The 17,242-nt window shown below is 61.5% G+C and overlaps 1 protein-coding gene across 13 annotated transcripts in view; it reads right to left on the reverse strand.

Moving 5' to 3' along the window:
- Positions 1-357: 357 nt before the first annotated feature.
- CACNA1E (calcium voltage-gated channel subunit alpha1 E) overlaps positions 358-17,242 on the reverse strand; it is an 80,481-nt gene continuing 63,596 nt past the window's right edge. For 3 of the 13 annotated variants that reach the window (XM_035333097.1, XM_035333089.1, XM_035333087.1), the window contains 13 exons: positions 16,535-16,626; positions 16,272-16,437; positions 15,989-16,116; positions 14,032-14,128; positions 8,034-8,139; positions 6,899-7,006; positions 6,287-6,387; positions 5,755-5,861; positions 5,063-5,171; positions 4,018-4,146; positions 2,421-2,601; positions 2,110-2,303; positions 358-1,638 (listed from right to left, as the gene is read on the reverse strand). In XM_035333097.1, the coding sequence (XP_035188988.1) occupies positions 1,102-1,638; positions 2,110-2,303; positions 2,421-2,601; positions 4,018-4,146; positions 5,063-5,171; positions 5,755-5,861; positions 6,287-6,387; positions 6,899-7,006; positions 8,034-8,139; positions 14,032-14,128; positions 15,989-16,116; positions 16,272-16,437; positions 16,535-16,626 (2,055 nt within the window). In that variant the 3' untranslated portion in view covers positions 358-1,101. Of the gene's footprint in view, positions 1,639-2,109; positions 2,304-2,420; positions 2,602-4,017; positions 4,147-5,062; positions 5,172-5,754; positions 5,862-6,286; positions 6,388-6,898; positions 7,007-8,033; positions 8,202-9,727; positions 9,825-14,031; positions 14,129-15,988; positions 16,117-16,271; positions 16,438-16,534; positions 16,627-17,242 lie in introns of those variants that run through there. The other 10 variants (XM_035333098.1, XM_035333088.1, XM_035333086.1 and 7 more) reach the window with 7 other exon arrangements.

The raw sequence follows: 17,242 nt of genomic DNA on the forward strand, positions 1-17,242 counted from the left end.
CACCCTCCTGCTCCCCACGGCCGTGCTCCGGCTCCCCACGGACAAAACTCATGGCCAGGGCGGGCCACCGGGCACCACGGGGCCATGTAATTACCAGATTAATTAATGACCGGCATGGGGCATCCCGCTCCCGCTGCCACCACACGGCACGGCCGGGCCACCTCTAAGGCAGAAAGCACGATTCCCACCGCTGTGATTGTCAGGGGACAAGGGGACCGGGGGGGACAAGGGGACCGGGGGGGACAAGGGGACCGGGGGGACAAGGGGACCGGGGGGATGTCCCTGCTTCTCCGTTACATCCACCGCCATGCAGCGAACCCCAGAGAGGCTTGGTCAGATGACTAAAACGAATCCATGTATGTGTATATCTTTATATATACAGCATATAAATATATATACACACACACACCGTATATACACGCACAGGCACACCTAGAGTTCTCCGTGTAGAAATACAGCTAGGTCGGTGCGAGACGGGATACAATCGGCAGCGCCGAGCCCCCCTCGCTGCTCCCGTCTGCCCCAGTACAAACCAGTTGGCTTTGGCGTGGCCCATGGGGGCAGGCACAGCCGCTCCTAGCCGCCTCGTGCACCCTGCCCCCCCCGCACCTCGCCCCTGCCCCGGGCCGGTCTGAGACCCTCGGGGATGGAGGCTCAAAGCCACGGCAGCACAAACCCGAGCGACTGAGCCCTGGGACCCCCTTGCTGGGGTTTTTCCGGCCACGGGGAGCAGAAAGCCATCGTCACGAGCCTTCCCGGGTCCTGGGGCTCTTGCTCGTCCCCGGCCGGGGCCGCTCCGCCTCCGGTCAAATGCTTCTCTGTGCAGAAAAAAAAAAGTGATCATAATAAATGAAAGTCGACAGATTTTAATTTTTTTTTTTTTTTTTTTTTTGCACAAAGACTTTTTTTTCCCTATTCCGGTCAGTTGGGTTTTCTTCTTTTTTTGTTGTTGTTGTTTTTTTGTTTGTTTGTTTGTTTGTTTGTTTTTTAGTTTCCCCTTGCGTTTGGTTTTGGTTTCATTTCATTCCCAGGCGCGGCGAAGAGCATGCATTGGGGAGGGCAGGGCGGTGGGGGCGGCGGCGGCGGGGGGAGCGCAGCCTTCTAGCACTTGTCGTCTTCCTCGGTGTCGCTGAGCACGTCGATGCTGGCCCCGCACATCACGCCCTGCCCGGCCCCTCGCCTCCGCCGCCGGTAGTGCCCGTTGGGCATCTGCCAGCTGTGCCGCAGCGGCGGGGCCGAGCCGATGGTGTTGGAGCGGCCCAGGCTGGTGGCCACGGCCGCCTCGAAGGTGAGCGTCTCCTCCTCGCCGCAGTCCGAGGCGTGCGAGTCGTCGTGCAGGGCCAGGTAGGGCTCCGAGATGTAGCGCTGCGGGGTGGACGGCCGGCTCGGCTTCCCCGCCGGGGAGCTGGAAGACTCGGTCAGGCCGGCGGCGTTGGGCTCCTTGGAGAGGAGCGGGGACCCCCCGTCGGTCTCCTCAGGGGGCGGCGAGGCGTCTCCGGCGGCGTGCCGCAGCATGGAGGCGTAGGAGAGGAGGGGACGCGGTTTGGGGGGCACCGGGGGAAGCTGGCGGCGGCCTCGCCGCGGCGTGCTGGTGTCCGAGATGGAGGGGATGGAGCTTTCGCTCAGCGAGCCCGTTCCCTGCAACGCACCGAGACACGAGGGGGAATACAGGGGCTGAGCTCTGCTCGCGGTGGTGAAAAGCAAGAAGATTTTGTGTGCTGCGGCCAGTGAGAGCAGGGTGTCTGCAAATCGCAGCGGGAAGAGCTAACCGCTCTCTGCCTGCTGGCCCCTCTGCTCCAAGCGCTGCCATCTCCAGCTGTTGCAGCTGGGACACCTCAGCCTTGGCAGGGAGCAGGTGCCATGGTGGTGGGATTGGCTCCAGAGGCACCAGGATGTGCTTCCTTGGGCTCTGCCCCTCTCCCCATACACCACAGGGCACACCGGGCATCGCCAACCCACCTGTGCCACGCCAGGGGACACGGATGGATGCCACCACCACGAGGAGAGACACCGCAGAGCCCCCATAATCGGGGCTTATCTCCCCAGCTTTGGCAGGGAGCTTTATTTTTAAGCCTCCTTTTGCACTTGTGGAGGTTTTTTTCCACCCACCTGCCTGTTGGGTGTCTGCGACCTGCCCTCGCTGGGTGACCGGGACTCGCGCCGCCGCTCCGGGGACTCGTCGTGCGCCTGGGGACTCCTCTCCTCCGAATTGCAGCGGGAGATGTCGGGGGACAGCAAGTGCTTGCGCTCTTTGGATCGGCCCCGCTCCCTGCCGCCCGAGCGGTGCCCGTCGGACCTGTGGCCTGCAGCAGACCCCATCAGTCCCCGCTCTCCGTCCCCAGCAGCAGGGACGAGAAGGGATGGTGCTGGGCTTGTTTTTGGGGATGGGAAGGGGCTCGCACCCGCCCGACCCCGCTCACCTGAGTCGGTGTTGAGGCGCCGGGCGGAGAGCTGGAGCGAGGAGTGGTAGCTGCGCCGGCGGGACTTGTAGGTGTTGTCGCTGCTGCGCTCCATGGAGAACTCGTCCAGCCAGGAGGTGTTGGTGCGCTTGTCCCGGATGGTGGAAAACGACCGCCGCATCGAGCTGGTGTCCGTCACCACCTGCAAGCAGCCCCGGCCGGCCGGGGACGGGGTGAGCGCCGGGGTGGGCGCTCCGTGGGATGCTCCAGCAGGGCCCCCCACCACCCGCAGCTCCTTAACACCATGGGGAGGTTTTGGGGAGCGGCCAGCCTGGGCACAGTCCCCCAAAATGATCTCAGCGTGAACTGGGGGCAGGAGGAAAGTGGGTTGAGCTGAAGCGTGCTGCTCAGCAAAGCATGCGAGTGTGGCTCGGCGCTGGGCGCCGGAGGAGGAGCGGCAGCATCCTGCCCATGGCACGGGGACAGCACGGGTGCTGTCCTGGCATCCCTCCCACCTCGGAAACAGGACCAGCAGAGCAAACAGAGGCAGAGAAGAAGAAATTACAAGAGAGGGGAGAGGGCCCTGCCTTCTCCAGTGGCCCTCAGTGGTTATTTTCCCAGCTTTTCCACATCCCTCCCTGGTCCTGCTTTATCCCCATGTCCCCTTGCCCTGTACTCATCCCTCTCCCCACACACCCTGTTTTTTTATCACCCCTCTCCCTTCCTTTTACTCTTCCACGCTTCTTCCTATCTTCTCCCTTCCTTCTAGCTTGCATTCTCGTATGTTTTGAGGAAAGCATCACCCCCTTACATATTTTCCTTTGCTTTGCTTTAGCAGCTTTGTACCTCTCCAGCCTTGAGTCCTTCTCCCTGTCTCTTCTCCTCCCCTCTTCCCAACCACCTCCCCCACTGCCAAATGCTCAGGGAAGTCCACCAAAAAAAGCTTCCCTTCCCCTTCATGTCCCCAGAGCACCCTGCAGCAACGCCACGCTGCACCAGCACCCACGCGGGGTGCTTGCACATCTGTGAGAAACCACCAGCTTCACGGTGAAGGGTTGCAAAACTGAACCCCCAAAAAGCTCCCGTGCCTCGGCCAAGGCTGAATACAAGACAGAACAACAGAGAAACCAGGCAGACAAACGAGGAGGTGAAATGTGGCCTGGGCTCCCCCGGACAGACTGTCCGGGGACACATGCGGACAAGCACATGTGGCGCGACAAGGGGAAAAGAAGGAGAAGGCATTTCATCCTCTGGGACCTTACAGCCGGGCAGGGACCCCCCAGACCTCACCCAGAGCCTGGGGCTGGAGGAAAGGAGAGGTGCCCCATTGCCTGGGGGCCCTGCAACGTCCCAGCACGGTCCTGCTCCACCACGGACCTCCTGCACGGGCCAGGTGCTCGGTGCTCCTGGCTGCTCTCCGCTGCTGGTCCCCACTGGACACGGGGACAGCAGCTGTCCTCCTTGTGAGGCACCCCAAAGACAGGGAGATGTCCCCATCTGGGGACAATGGGGGGCCGTGGGGCTCGGAGGATGAAGCTGTGGGGCTTCCTCGTGGAGAGAAGCACCAGCGTTACCTTTGCTCGGACCCGGCACCTGTGGGGGCTTTGCTTGGTTTTACCTGGGGATCCACAGTGAGACGAGGCATGGAGGAGGCCCTCCCAGAGACAGCGTGGTCCTGAGTGTCCACGGGAAGGTAGCTGCCACGGTTAGAGGGCTGCACTCTTTGAAACTCCCTAACCTCTGGCTCCTGGAAACAAACACACAGCCACGCTCTTGGGATGGGGTTGGGTGACGGCAGCGCGCTGCTCCTGCGGCTCTGCAGGGGACAGCCCAGGTCCCCCAGGGCTGGGTTTCATGGGGGCCAGAAGGGTCTGAGACAGATCGCCAGCCGTGTTGGCACTCAAAAACGATCCGCGTTTCACAGCTGGGTGCAGGTGAGCCCATATGGGGACCTTCACGCTCATCTGATGTCCACCTCGCACCTCTTTCCTTCCGACGGTGGCAGTGGAAGCCCTGCCTGGATCAGCCTGTCCTCCCGGGCTTTGCCTCCTTCCCAATTCCCAGCGTAGGGGAATTTGGCACGGGACGTGGCAGCGGGGACGGGGGGGCCACACGTGTGCGTGGTACGGAGCTCACAGGGTGCGACAGAGCACGGGGACACGGAGCGGGCTGGGGAGGTACGGGGGCACGGCGCCGCGCCCGACGGGCGTCGGGGTGGTGCGGGACTGCACACACACAGACACGGAGAGGCAGAGATATGCATATGTATATATGTATATGTATATATGTAAATGTATATATACACACACACACGGACACGGCTGCCGCCCGCCGGAGGGGCGCGCTCCCCTGGGTGACGGTTTGGGAGCTCGCTTTGGGTCGGGGACAGCAGCACTGACAACGAAATGAACACGAATCCGAAAACATCAGATACCATCGCTCAGCACGGGGTAACCCACTGAAACGAGCGCTCAGCGGGGAAAAAAGAGCAGCCTGCGGAGAGAAGGATATTTTACTGCAGGGCATCGCGCCACGCTCGCAGCTCTGGCTGCAGGAGGCGAGGGGCCAGACCCCACCACACCGACGGTCCCACACCTCCCCGCGCCCACCAGCGTCCTCCTGGGACCACAGACAAGCGCCCAAGAGGCAGTGTGTGACTTTACCAGAGACTGGTGCTCCTGGAACTGCCCGTGGGCCGGATCCATGCACGCCAGCTGGAAGATCTCCTGCGGCGAGAGCGGGCTCAGCGAGGGGAACCCGCTCCGGCTGCTCCTGCAAGGACGGTCCGGCTTCAGGGAGAGCACGAGCGGGGTGCTGCCATCGCTGGGGGTCCCCACGCTCGCCCCCCAGGGCAGACACCATGCTCCTTGGAGAGCTGAAGCAGTGCCTGGGCAGGAGAGGGCACCAGCACCGCAGGTCCCATGGCAGCCAGGGGCCACCCCAAGGGCAGCACCAGGAACTCAACCATCTCCTTGTCCTCAGCCAGGGTTCTGGGGGTCTCCTACTGGGCTGCCCCCAGCTTCCACGCCATCCCAGCCTGCAGGAGGGACCTATTTCACGTAGGGCAGGAGCTGGTGTGAAAAGCGTCCCAGTGGGACAGTGAGAGGAAAGCCTCAGTGCTGTCCTGCAGCCAGCATTTGGGTGGAAATGGTTTGGGAACTCAGGGGTGAGCCCAGGACTGCCTGCCACCTGCTCTCCTCTCAGCCTACAAGCAAGGAGACCCTCCTGGGTAAGGGTGTGCACTCAGAGCTGGATGCTCCCACGACAAGGTGTCCACGCGGACACCTCACCATTCCCCCTTCCAGGGGCAGAAAAGCTGCGGAAAAACCTCACCTCTTCTCGGGGCGATACTCACAGGCCCGAGAGGGTGTCCTGCTGGAGGTAAGGCAGAGCCTTCGCGTTTGAGATGATTTCCTGCGGCAAAGAGGAGGGCTCCATGCGCTGGAACATGGGCGCGTTTTTCTGTGATGGGGAAAGGGAGAAGCTGAGCCTGGACGAAACGCAGACCAGCGTCCAGCGCTTCGCCAAGCACGCCTCCGCCGCTTGGGAAGGCGATGGGGTGCTCGTGTTCACTGATGAGGATGAACAAACAGGGCTGTAGTCAAAAAATCCCGATGTGCACCACCATCCTCAGCTCCCGAGCTAGCCACTCAGCCAGAAACCCTGCGCGACCTCCCCTGCCTGTGTGTCACCGCGCTGCTCCCCGAGGGGTGGGCAGGGGCTGATGAAAGCCAACGGCACGCGAGCCAGGAGCCCCTTGGACATCTCGCTTTGGCTCTTTCCCGTGCAGCAGCAGCCAGGTTTGGTGAGGACGTGGTAGGAAGCAGTGCTGCCCCGTGGAGTGCTCTGAGCTCCCCTGGTCCCCGCGCGCCCTCACGGAGCCTCACCTGCTCCTCCAGCTGCTGCCTCTGCTTCTTCGCTTTGCTCTGCTTGTAGTAGTCCATGATCATCATGGCTGCGTAGATTTTGCCAACAGTCAGGTCAGAGGCTGAGAGCACAAGAGGGGAAGGAAGGGGGGATGCTTTTACGGTAACAGGAACTGCAGGTCTGAAGCCAGCAGCGCTCACCTCGGGAAGAGCCCTGCTGTGGTCACCCTCAAAATCTGCTTAATGCAGGAGCAGAGAGGGCACCGAACACCCAGGTACCCAGGGGAGATGGAAAGGATGCAGGTGGCTTGGCAGCACCTTGATAAACCACCAAGACCACCATCAGGGTTGGACCAGGTGGCCTCCAGCAGTTCCTCCCAACCTCAGCCACCATGTGGACCAGCCAAGTGATGCTCAGCCTCCTGCCCCTGTATGCTCCAGAGACGACTTACGGGTGACTCTGGGTTTGTCAAAGGGTTGTGTTTTTGTTTTTTTTTCAGAAGGACTCCCACGAACACAAGCCCTCATCCCACCTCTCCCCCGGCCAGGACCGAGGCTGTCTGGTCCCCAGCTCCTGCTGGGAAGCTGCTGCTGCAGAACTAGGCAGGGACCACGGCCCCCGCAGAGACTCACTTTTTGGCATGGGTACCAACAGGTCGAGCATCTTCTGAGACAGGTGAGGCCAAATGGTCAGGATCTCCTTCTGAAGCTCGGAGTCTAACTGCTGCCAGTCTGCACCACCTTCAACAGCAGGGAAGGAGCGGTCAACGCACACCAAGAGCTGGCACCTGGGCCCATCCAAACACCCCCTTCCCATCCCGAAGAGGGGTCCCCTCGCAAAGACAAGCAGCACACCAGCTCTCGGGTCTGGGAGAGCCACGTTGCATCAGCCAGCCGGCTCTCCTGCTCCTGCGGGGAAACTTTCCTGCCATCCCTCCATATGTGCCGCCACCTCCCATCCCCTGCCCTCCCACTCAAAGCTGCCATCCTCGAGCTCGCCTTGGGTCCGTCTCTGCGGCTCCGATCCTACTGCAGCCCACACACACCTGCTGCTGCCCCACTTTCTCTTTTCTGGGGAGCGGATCATGTGCTGGTGCAAGAGCAGCTCTGCCTGGCTGAGATCCTCGAGCAGGAGGAGAGCAGAGCACTCTGGCCAGCGGCGAAGGGAGCTGCCGTGCTGAATGCCCTGCTAACGCGTGCCAAGCAGGGAGTAAATCCTGGGAGAAGGAACGTGGCCAGGCTCAAATCCCTGCTTTATCATCCAGCCAGGGTTCAAACCTGGTGTTTCAGGGCGCAGGCTGCGCACCGGGCTTCTGCTGAGCTCGCCCTGGGTTGGATTTTCTGAGCTGTTCCCAGGGGATGATTTATTGCAAGTGGCAGGTTTCCGCAGAAAGCTTTTGATCCGATGAATCAGAGCATTTTCAGCAACAACAACAAAGCAGGGTTTTTTTCCGCTCTGAACATAAAATGTTCCTTGCGAGATGGATTTCTGCTCCGCAGCCCTAGGAGGCCAGGCACACGGGACTGTCTCCCTCCTCGGTTTGGTTTTGCACCAAAGAGGAAATTCTTCTCCTCCTTTAAACTTTGGACATCGGGATGTTTCTGCTCTCCAGCAGCAGCTTCTATTACAGAAGGCGGCAGAAATCTGCCCGCCTGGGTGCATCACCTCCATCCAGGAGGCTCAACCCCACTTCGGCTGTTGGGATGCCCGCGGGACCTCCCCAAACCCCCCCTGCTCTGCCCTTTCTTGCCCCCATCCCGACGTTACCTTTGGCGATTTTGATGTCCAGGGCGGTGCGGATCAGCGCCATCAGGGTGGAGGTGAAGTGGACCGTCATGTCCTCGGCCACGGGCATGTTCATCAGCACCAGTCTCTGCGCAAGAGAGAGAAGAAAACAGCGGACGGAAAACAATATCGAAAAACACATCGACCGGGCTGGAGGAAAAGAAATCAAACGTTAAACGAAAGGAAGAAAAAAATAATAAAAACTAAAGGAAATTAACAGGAAAAAAATAAATAAAAATAAAAAGCAACAAAGAGTGTCAAAACAGCACAGCCAAAAAAGAAGGGCAAGGATCACCCCGCCGCCCCCCCCCCCGGCTCCTTCCACCCCAGGACACCGGCTCACTGCCTTCCAGGGCTCCTCCTGCGCCCCAGGAACGGCCCCTGGGCCCCCTCCCCAATAAACGAGGCTGGCACGGGGCCGCCGCGGCACCCCCGGCACTTTTGGGAAGACGCCCCTGAGCCAGCAAGGTGTCGGAGATGCTCGGGAGGGGGAGAGGGGGCTCAGGTCTCCGTTCCCGGGTGGTTTGGCTTTACAGCTCTCAACCCTTCCCACCTGGGGCAGGGGAGAGGAGGGTCCCTAACCTGCGGGGACTTCGGCTCGGTTCCTCTCGCATGCTACATCCTGGCGCCCCCTTTTTGCGTCTTTCAGAGATGAAGTTTGCCAGCACATGCACAGGGTCCGAATTATCCGAGGGTGGGGAAGGGGAAGGAGGGGTAGAAAAAGTGCAGGAGGAAAGAGAGGAGGGCAACCAAGGCAGGTTAGACACGCCATGCTCCTTCCCCACCCCGGGCAGGCGGGGTGCAAACCGAAGTGACCAGATCCACTTTCCAGAGAGTATATTTTGCTTTGAGAACACCTGGGGTCGTCCCTTCCCGTCCCAGTCCTTTACCCCCCGGCTTCTCGTGTCCTCTCCCTGCCTTCAACCCTCCCTTTCTCTCCCGGGGGGGCTGGCACACGTGTGAACCAGCACACGAGAGCTGGAGAGGGGGCAGCCGAGGAAAGCTCCAGCTCGCTCCAGGCGGGCAGCACGTGGCTGCACGGCGCCGGGTCCTGTCCTAGGGGCTCCCACCCCAAATCCTGCAGGGTTCCCTGGGTGTCTGCTCTGCTCCCACGGGGCCAGGGCTGTCCCGGGAGCTGCAGGGGGGAATCTCAGAGGCTTGGCTCCGGTGTCTGCCCCGCACAAGCCGTCCCTTAGGATGTCCCGTGCCGATGTGCCTGGCTCTTCCCACGCCGCGGGGCTGCTCCTGTGGTTTGGATCCTTGCAGCCCAGCGGGATCCCACCTCCGTAGGCTTTTAGCTGGCTGGGAATAGGGTGGCTGCCAGCCCAGGGGATGAGCTTGGGCCAGCGTGGTCCTGCGAGACATCCCACCCTCCTGAGAGTGCTACGGGGCCACTCCTCATCCTCTCCAGCCCCCCTCCGCTTCCACGCTACCCCTACCGCTGCCCCTCTCCCTGCTCTCCCCCAGGGGTCTTCCACCCCACAGCTCCCCAGGCTTGCAAGTGACGGCGACAGCATCACCTGCACGGGCAGGGGAGACCAGAAAGCCTGGCCGGGACCCCTGCGGGCACACCGCGCCCCCCAGGAGCTGAGGACGGGTGGGAAGCCCCCGGCGCCTCCCCGGCTCCCCCAGCCCCACCGGGCTCTAGCCCCCCGTAGAAGGAAGGGTTGATCTACCTTATAGGCCACTTTGGAAGGACATCTCTTGCCGAGGCCTAGCGGTGGTGACATAAGAGTCAGCATTTCATACATCTCAGTGTAATGGATTCGGCCACTGCTCATGGAGGGGGAAGGGGAGGGAGGGAGATGCAGAGAGAGAGAAAGAGAAAGAGAGAGAGAGAGAGAGGAGGCATTCCCAGAGAGCGGAAACAACGTACGGACAAAATAGTACAGGAAACAGGAGAGAAAGGAAAAAAAAAAAAAAAAAAGAAACAACAAACGGACAAACAGGAAAAGAACAGGAAACCCGTTAATCAAGGCAAATCATACACGAGAGACTGTCCTGCTGCGGATTTATAGCACTGCTCACACAGACCCAGGAATGCCGGCGGAAAGCGACTCACCCCTCTCCGCTGCTGGCCTCGAAGCGCCTGCCCCGCCAGCAGCCCGGGGGGCCTCCTCCTGCCTCACCCCGTCCCTAGAGCCCTCCGGCAGCCCCCAGCTCGCCCCACGGGTTCCAGGGCTGTGTGCGAGTGGTATAAATCAGATACACGGCGCTCGAGCCATGGGTTATCGGCGGTAGGGCGCTTGGCACCCCACAGCGACTCAAAGCGCTCGGTGGCCTCCGTGTCCTGTCTTCCCTCCCGGGGGGCCTGGGGGTTGCTGCGGCCACCTAACCCATAGCCGGAAGGCTGTGTATCCCCATCTCGTGGGGTCTATGCAATTGGGAGGCAGCGTCTTGCATAGAAGGCAGTGGGCCAGGGTCACTTGTCAAAGGAAGATGCCCAGTTGCTTCCGTCTGGCTCTGCGGCCGGACCGCGTCCCCACCATGCAGCAGTGCAAAAAGGCATGCTGTAATCGGCTGGAAAAAGAAAAAGAAAATCAGGAGGAAAAAAAGTTGTGCATGCCATGCTCCCCGCCCTGGCTCTCTCCCGCATGCGGCTGCAAGTTCCACCAGGCTGGAGTTTAAAGAGTCTCGGCAGAGGCAGCTGTTTGGGCCTTCCAACATTGATCGGGGTGCGTTTGGGTTTCCCCCGGGGGGGGCAGCACGGACGGACCCCCGCCTCGCGCTCCTCCACTCGTAGGGCCAGCCTAGGGTCGCCACAGCGAGGGGTGCTCCAAAAAATGCCCCATGATGGGCTGAGGGGTTTGGGCTGTGCCTCTTTCTCTCCATACACCCAGGAGGATGCTCAAATACGTCTCCTGGGGGGGGGTGCCGGGCTTGGCCACCTCTTCTTCCCCTCGTGCCAAGCTGCTGCAATATTTGGGGTGGCTGCAGGGCAGGGGAAATCTCACAAGAGCTGAGGCACCAACCTCTGCTGCTGCATCACAGCGGGGCTGGGAGGAGGGTGCTGGAAAAGTGCTCCCGCTGGGATGCTGGCTGCTTCCCCAGCCCCGCGCTGAGAGCAGCGAGAAAAGGGAGGAGGCGTCCCCCCTTCTCCGGGACTGGGAGCAGCCCCCTGGCCAAAGAGCCCCCCGCCAAGATTAGTCCTGAGGGTTCGGGGGTGAACGTGAGACGGGGACCACCCGCAACGAGGGTTTGGGGCACAGAGCAGGCGGGACAAGCTGTCCCCTTTGAGACCTGACACGTGAAAAGGGTCGGAGGGAGGATGACAGCAAGACCAGGGGTTATTAGGTGGGATGATGAAGAGAAAAGATCCAGGTCCGGCAGTCCGTAAGCAGCACCGCTGCAGAGCTGGCTGTGCACTGACTCGGTGTGTCTCACAGCAAGATGACTTCAAGCTTCCACACGCAAGAACTTTGCTCAGAAAGGAAGCAAGACAGGGAACTTGAACCCGCCGTTCCCTGCGGGGTAGATTTTAGCACCCACAGCGTATGTCAGGCTTTGTCTTGTGTGCGGAGATTCCCTGCACGACGAAGGAGGAACAGGTTCCCGAAAATAAAGAGTTTGCAGCAAACCCCAGCAAATACTGCACGAGGACTGCGCCATTCTCCAAGGGGTTCACGCTCTGCATCTGCCCGGAGCAGATGCCTTAAATCTGTGCCGTGCCCAGACACCACGTCCCCGCGAGGAGGAAACGTAGGGCAGATCTGACCTCCCGTGGGTAGGAAATCACCATAACCGCACCATTTCTCGCTGTTGGGAAGAGAGCACAGGAATATGGAGTGGTGTGGGAGTGGGTTCAGGAGCAGGAGATGTCCGTAGGGACATGAACACCCATGGAACATCTCTGCTGTGCCTGACCCGGGGCCATCTCCAGGGATGCTTGCAGGCAGCAGAAGCGATGCCTGCTTTCTTGGCTCATTCCTGCCTGACTGCCAGAGGCAGAAGGGGCTGAGGGAAGGCAGGGAGAGCCCCACGGAGTGGAGCTGGTTGTCGGGGCATTCCCGACAAGACGCGATTACAAGAGCTGCTCTCCCCAGCGTAAGGACAGTTTGCTGGATGTCCACGGGAAGGCTTTCTGCATCGATGCCCCCACAGATGGTCTGGCAGGTACACGTCCACAGCGCGCTGCACCCCTTTGCTGCACCCCGAGGATGCCCAGGCACCACCTTGTCCAGAGCATCCTGTCCCCCGCTTCACGGACCCATTTGTGGCTTTTCTGCTAGCACTTGTCAAGTAGCCTGGTAGGAGAGGGGTGTGGGCTTGTTCTCTTACATCATTTCGGAAATTAGGGCTCTTGCTGCCTCCAGGAACCTGTGTGCTGTGTGGGGCAGGCTGACCAAACTGCAAGATGGGCAAGTCGGGTTGGCATTTGGGGATTTGGTCCGTGGTGGCAGAAGTGTGACATCCGCATGGGTCTTCCTTCTTCATCAGTTCCCTTCTGGGCATTGTTCCAGGCCAGTAGGAACCCCTGAAAATCTCTCAGGTCCTCGAAATGCTGTGTGCTCGGGGAGGACACCACGGTACACAAGGAAGAGAAGGCTGGAAGGATGTGTTTTCCCTCACATGCGAGGAGAAGTGGGTCTCACTCCCTGCCTCCCCTTGATTTATCCCCACCTTCCCTACCCCTCTGTCGCAGCGAGCTCCCTGCTTCTAGGGGCCGTGTGGGGATCCTGTGAGCACTGGGTGATTCAGCTCTGGGGAGCAGCATTTTCCAGTGAAGCCCTGACATCAACTGATAAAGAGTTTGAATTCCTCCTGAAGGTGGTTCTGTCTTCAGGACCTCAGCACAGCCCCAGCCTTTGCCGGGAATGCGGCAGAGAAGAGTGGAAAGACTGCAGGGACCCCGTCCTTGAGGGGTCAAGCTGTCCAAGCTTCTTGCAAGAAGCGCCCACCTTTCCCTAAACCCCTCTAAATAAATTTGATCATCACGTCTAGCTTCCTCTGCCCTGCTCCTGGGTCAGCCTGCCCTATAAGACTTGGGGCACGTGCCTCATCCCCGTGGGCACCGGGGGTACCGACCCGCTGCGGGGTGTGTGGGGTGAGGCACTCCTCCCTCGCAGGATGAAGGCTGCAGCCAGGGGTGCCTGAGCTTCCCTGGCACATCTCGGATGCCTGACGGGTGAAGAGGAAGGAAGAGCTCTGCGGTTCAGCCTTGCGTGCCATGGAGATGGGTGTCACGGCACTAGGAAGAAGGCAGCAGGCACAGGGTTCTGCTCAGCTGCCACCCCAAGGAAAAGTGTAAAAGAAGGTGCAGAGATGCACAAGGAGGTCAGACCGCTGCCCTGACTCAGGGCTGAGGAGGCGGCTCAAGCAGAGGGGGAGCTGAGCTCCAGAGGCTGGGAAGGAACCCAGGTGGCCGCTGACCCCCAGGTGAAAGGCGCAGCCCAGGCTGGGGCTGGGATAGACCCCATGGAGCCAGCCGGGCCCCACAAGTGACCCCACGCCTCCTCCCAGTGGGGCTGGCAAGCTACGGGCATGATGCACAAGAGCCCGACTCCCCAGGAGGGTGCCACGGGATGTCCCCAGATGTCCTATGGGGAGAGGGGTCACCCTGGCATCCCGCCCTCCCTCTCCCAAACAACAAAATGCCCAGTTCCCTCCATCCCCAGGAGCGAACCACACCTGAGCCCCCTTTACAAACAGGCAGCGGGGGGAAAAGCCCTGGTCCCACTGATGCCACCGAGCGGGGACGGCGGCACGCGTCCCAGCGGAGCTGGGGGGCTCTGCGCCGCCGGGGCCTGGGCTGGCTGGGGGCAGTACAATTTATCAAACACCCCCAAATCCCCCCCCCAGGAGGCTCTGCCCCCCCCTGGGGGGGACAGCTGCTGGCCCTGGCAGGCCGCGGACCTCTTTAAACTCGAAGGAAAGCAACGTGAGGGTTCCCTCGGGAGGCGCGGTGGCGGTGGAGCGGGGGGAAGGAGGGGTGGATGGTGCGTCCCGTGGCCAGGTTGTGGCGGAGGACTGGGAGGCAAACCTTGCACGCCACCCTGTAGGGGCAGTTCTCTCCTAGGCCCAGAGGAGGCGAGATCACCCGTACTAATTTGTACATATCCTTATACGAGATCCTGCCGCTGCAAAGGAAGCACAGGTGGGTTAATAGGACACTGAGAGGGTGGAGAGCTTAACCAGGGGGGCTAGGACCAACTGCGGGGCAAGGCCCCCGGGGCGGGGGGGGGGGGCATGGCTCTTCTCCTTCTGGCTCCGTCAGACCCAGAGAGGGGAAAGCCGGGAGCATCGGCGGCCACTTTCTCCATCAGGGGCCAGCTCACGCCTCCTCGCTCTGCCCCACGTGCCCCCGGCCACCGACACCCGGTGGTGGGACGGGGCTGGGCTTTTAGGGGCAGGAGGGGAGGTTGCAGCCGGTTTGGGCCACGAGCCCTGCTGGTGGAGCCGCGTCCCCCCCGTGCCACCAGCTCTCTGCTCCTCCCGAGGGCCCGGGAGGCCGGCAGCCGAGTGAATCGTATCCCCGGTGTCTGGGGACCCCGAGGCAGGGAGACATAATGTGACCGGGGGCTCTGGCGCTAGCACCTAGGTCTCTCACCAGAGCACGCTCTGCCAAGGGTACACATTATTATCCCGTCCACGCACCCCTTTTCCCCCAGACCCAGAACCAGTCGTTATCGTGGCAGGATACGGCCCGTATCCGCTGGAGTAACGAAGCAGTCGATGCAGGAGCTGGCAGGGCCGGGCGCAGGGGTGCTGAGCCCCCGGCCCCAGCTCCGAGCCCTTCTGGGAAGCGCACGGGGGCCGTGCTGAGGTGCAGCGTGCTGCAGCCTCCTGGGCATCCACGGACAAGCTGGGAGGGAAACCGTACGAGGAGGCAAAGAGCAGCAGCGCTACTGTCCTACCCTTCTTTGCCTCTGGTTTCCCCTCGCTCTCCCCCCGTCCCTTCTCCATCGCTGAGCCAACCGTCTGGGCAGAGCCAGTCCCTGAGCCTGCCTGGCCACGGACCCGCGTGCTGTCCCCACGAGACCTTTCCTGGGAGAGCTGCCGGGTGCCGGGATCCCTGGGGATGTACTCACCCGTTCCTCGCCCGACAGCAGGGGCTGGGGCTGCCCCGGTGGCCCCAACACCACCGGCTCCTGTGCACGGCCCCTAACCACCATGGTTTGCCCAGAAACCAGAGGGGGGCTTCCTCAGGGACTGTCCCGGACAGTCTCCTGGGGCGGATTACGGTTTTAGGCTTAAAAAGATTTAAAAAAATAAAAGACTATGGCTGGAGCTGGCCTCTCACGAGGCAGAAGGCCAGCAGTGGAGGCGAGGTCTCCAAAGGGAACGCGTGTCTGCCGGGGGTGCTGAGCTAACATCACCCTGGCATGGTGGTGATGGGACACAGCTCCACAGAGGCTGTCCCCAGGCTGGGGGTGGCATGAGCCACCCTCACGGTGCCGGGGCTGGCAACCACATGCCCCTTGGAGAGGTGGGGGCTGGCCAGGGGAAAGGCAAGCCTGTGCCCAGCCTCCGCGATCCCCAACCCCCTCCAAAACTCTCTGAACAATCTTGTCTGTAGATGACCTGGCAGGAACCCAGCAGGCCCCCAGCATGTCCCCAAGGTCTGGGATAAGCCACCCTCTGCCCTGCCCCGATAGGAGCTGGGGGCACTGGGGACCCAGCCACAGAGGCTGTCTCGGGCAGAGGCCGGGGAGGATGCTGAGAGGGACCTGACCGCAGGATGGCAGGGGAGGAGAGGGGGAGCAGGAGCCTCCAGCTCTCAGGGTAAACACCACGGCCAGCCACGAACATCTTCAGGCTCTCAGCTAAGGTGCCGTGCCACCAGGCGTCGTGGGAACCAGCTGGTACCCTTTAAAGACCATGAGCGAGAGCAGCCCTGCCCTGGGCATCGCAGCCGGGTTTCCAGCAGCAGCAGACAGAGACGCTGCTCAAAACCAGCTCTGAGAGGCTGCCCGGGAGAGAAGGAGCTGGCTACATACCACGCTGCTCTGTCATACTCTGCCCAGATCCGGACAAACTCATCGAGATGGTGAGGCCCCAGGATGGAGGAATCGCGGGTCAGGTATTCGAAGTTGTCCATGATGACGGCCACGAACAGGTTGAGCATCTAGGCGAGGGGGGAAAGGGCAGAGAGAAAGGGAAATGGGACAGGGAGCAGAGAAAGGAAGGGAGAGAGAAGGCAGGGAAGTCAGGGTGAGGTGGAATTAAACAAGGCACCGAGAATGCGCAGTGGGTGGCACAGCACAGGGCCAGGGAACTCACCAGGAATGAGCAGAAGAAGATGAAGGAGACGAAGTAAACGTAGGCCAGGTCGGTGCCGCAGCGCTCGTTCTCGTTCTGCCCGGACGTCGCCGTCGTGTCCGGCTCGCAGCCCTTGCCCTCCAGGCAGGACAGCATGATCTCCTGCCATGCCTCCCCGGTGGCACTCCTGCACCCAAGGCACCGCGCTCAGCGCCCCACGGCAGGCAGGATGGAGCGGGGAAGGAGGTCCCCCCGCCGCCAGCCCCCCGCCTGCGGTTCCCTACCTGAAGAGGAGCATGAGGGAGCCCAGGAAGCTGCGGAAGTTGTTGTGCCGGTTAATGTGGCTTTCCTCATCCAGCTTGATGTTGCCAAAAACCTGCCGGAGGGAGAAAAAGGTTCAGGCAACACCGCCGGTGCTGGGGAAGCGGCTGCGTGCTCACCTTGGCTCGGGGCGCACGATGTGCTGCAGGACGGATCCTGCTCCAGAGCCCAGGTGGAGAAGCAGCCCCGTGAGGGCACACGGGCACAAATCCTGCCCATCAAGGATGGGAGGCGGTAGAGGCTGCCAGAGGCCGAGCTGCCCTGCAAATGGGAGTGCAGGGGGGTCTGGGATGAGCCGGATTTGGCCACTGTGCAGCAGCCGAGCGCCACGCGGACCCCAGGGGTCCCAGCATACTGGGGGCACGGGGATGAGTCCCACCACCCTGCGTGGGTGCCGTGGTCCTGGGGCAGCGGTGGGTGATGGATAGAAGCCCCCAGGAGCTTTTCCCACTGAGAGGGGATGACCTGCGATGCTGGGGTTGGGCACAGTGGCACGAACAGTGTGGGGAAACACTCAGTGCCCAAGGGACAGTGCCCTCCACAGACAGACAGCCACTGGGGACTACCAGCCCTGGGCCCTTCCCAGGAGGTCCCCAGGGCCAAAAGAGGCAACGAAGCCCCAGATTTGGGCAATATCCTAACAGTGACCCACAGCCAAGGCCATAATAGGA

Source organism: Oxyura jamaicensis, chromosome 8 (assembly GCF_011077185.1).
Source record: "Oxyura jamaicensis isolate SHBP4307 breed ruddy duck chromosome 8, BPBGC_Ojam_1.0, whole genome shotgun sequence".
NCBI lineage: Eukaryota > Metazoa > Chordata > Aves > Anseriformes > Anatidae > Oxyura > Oxyura jamaicensis.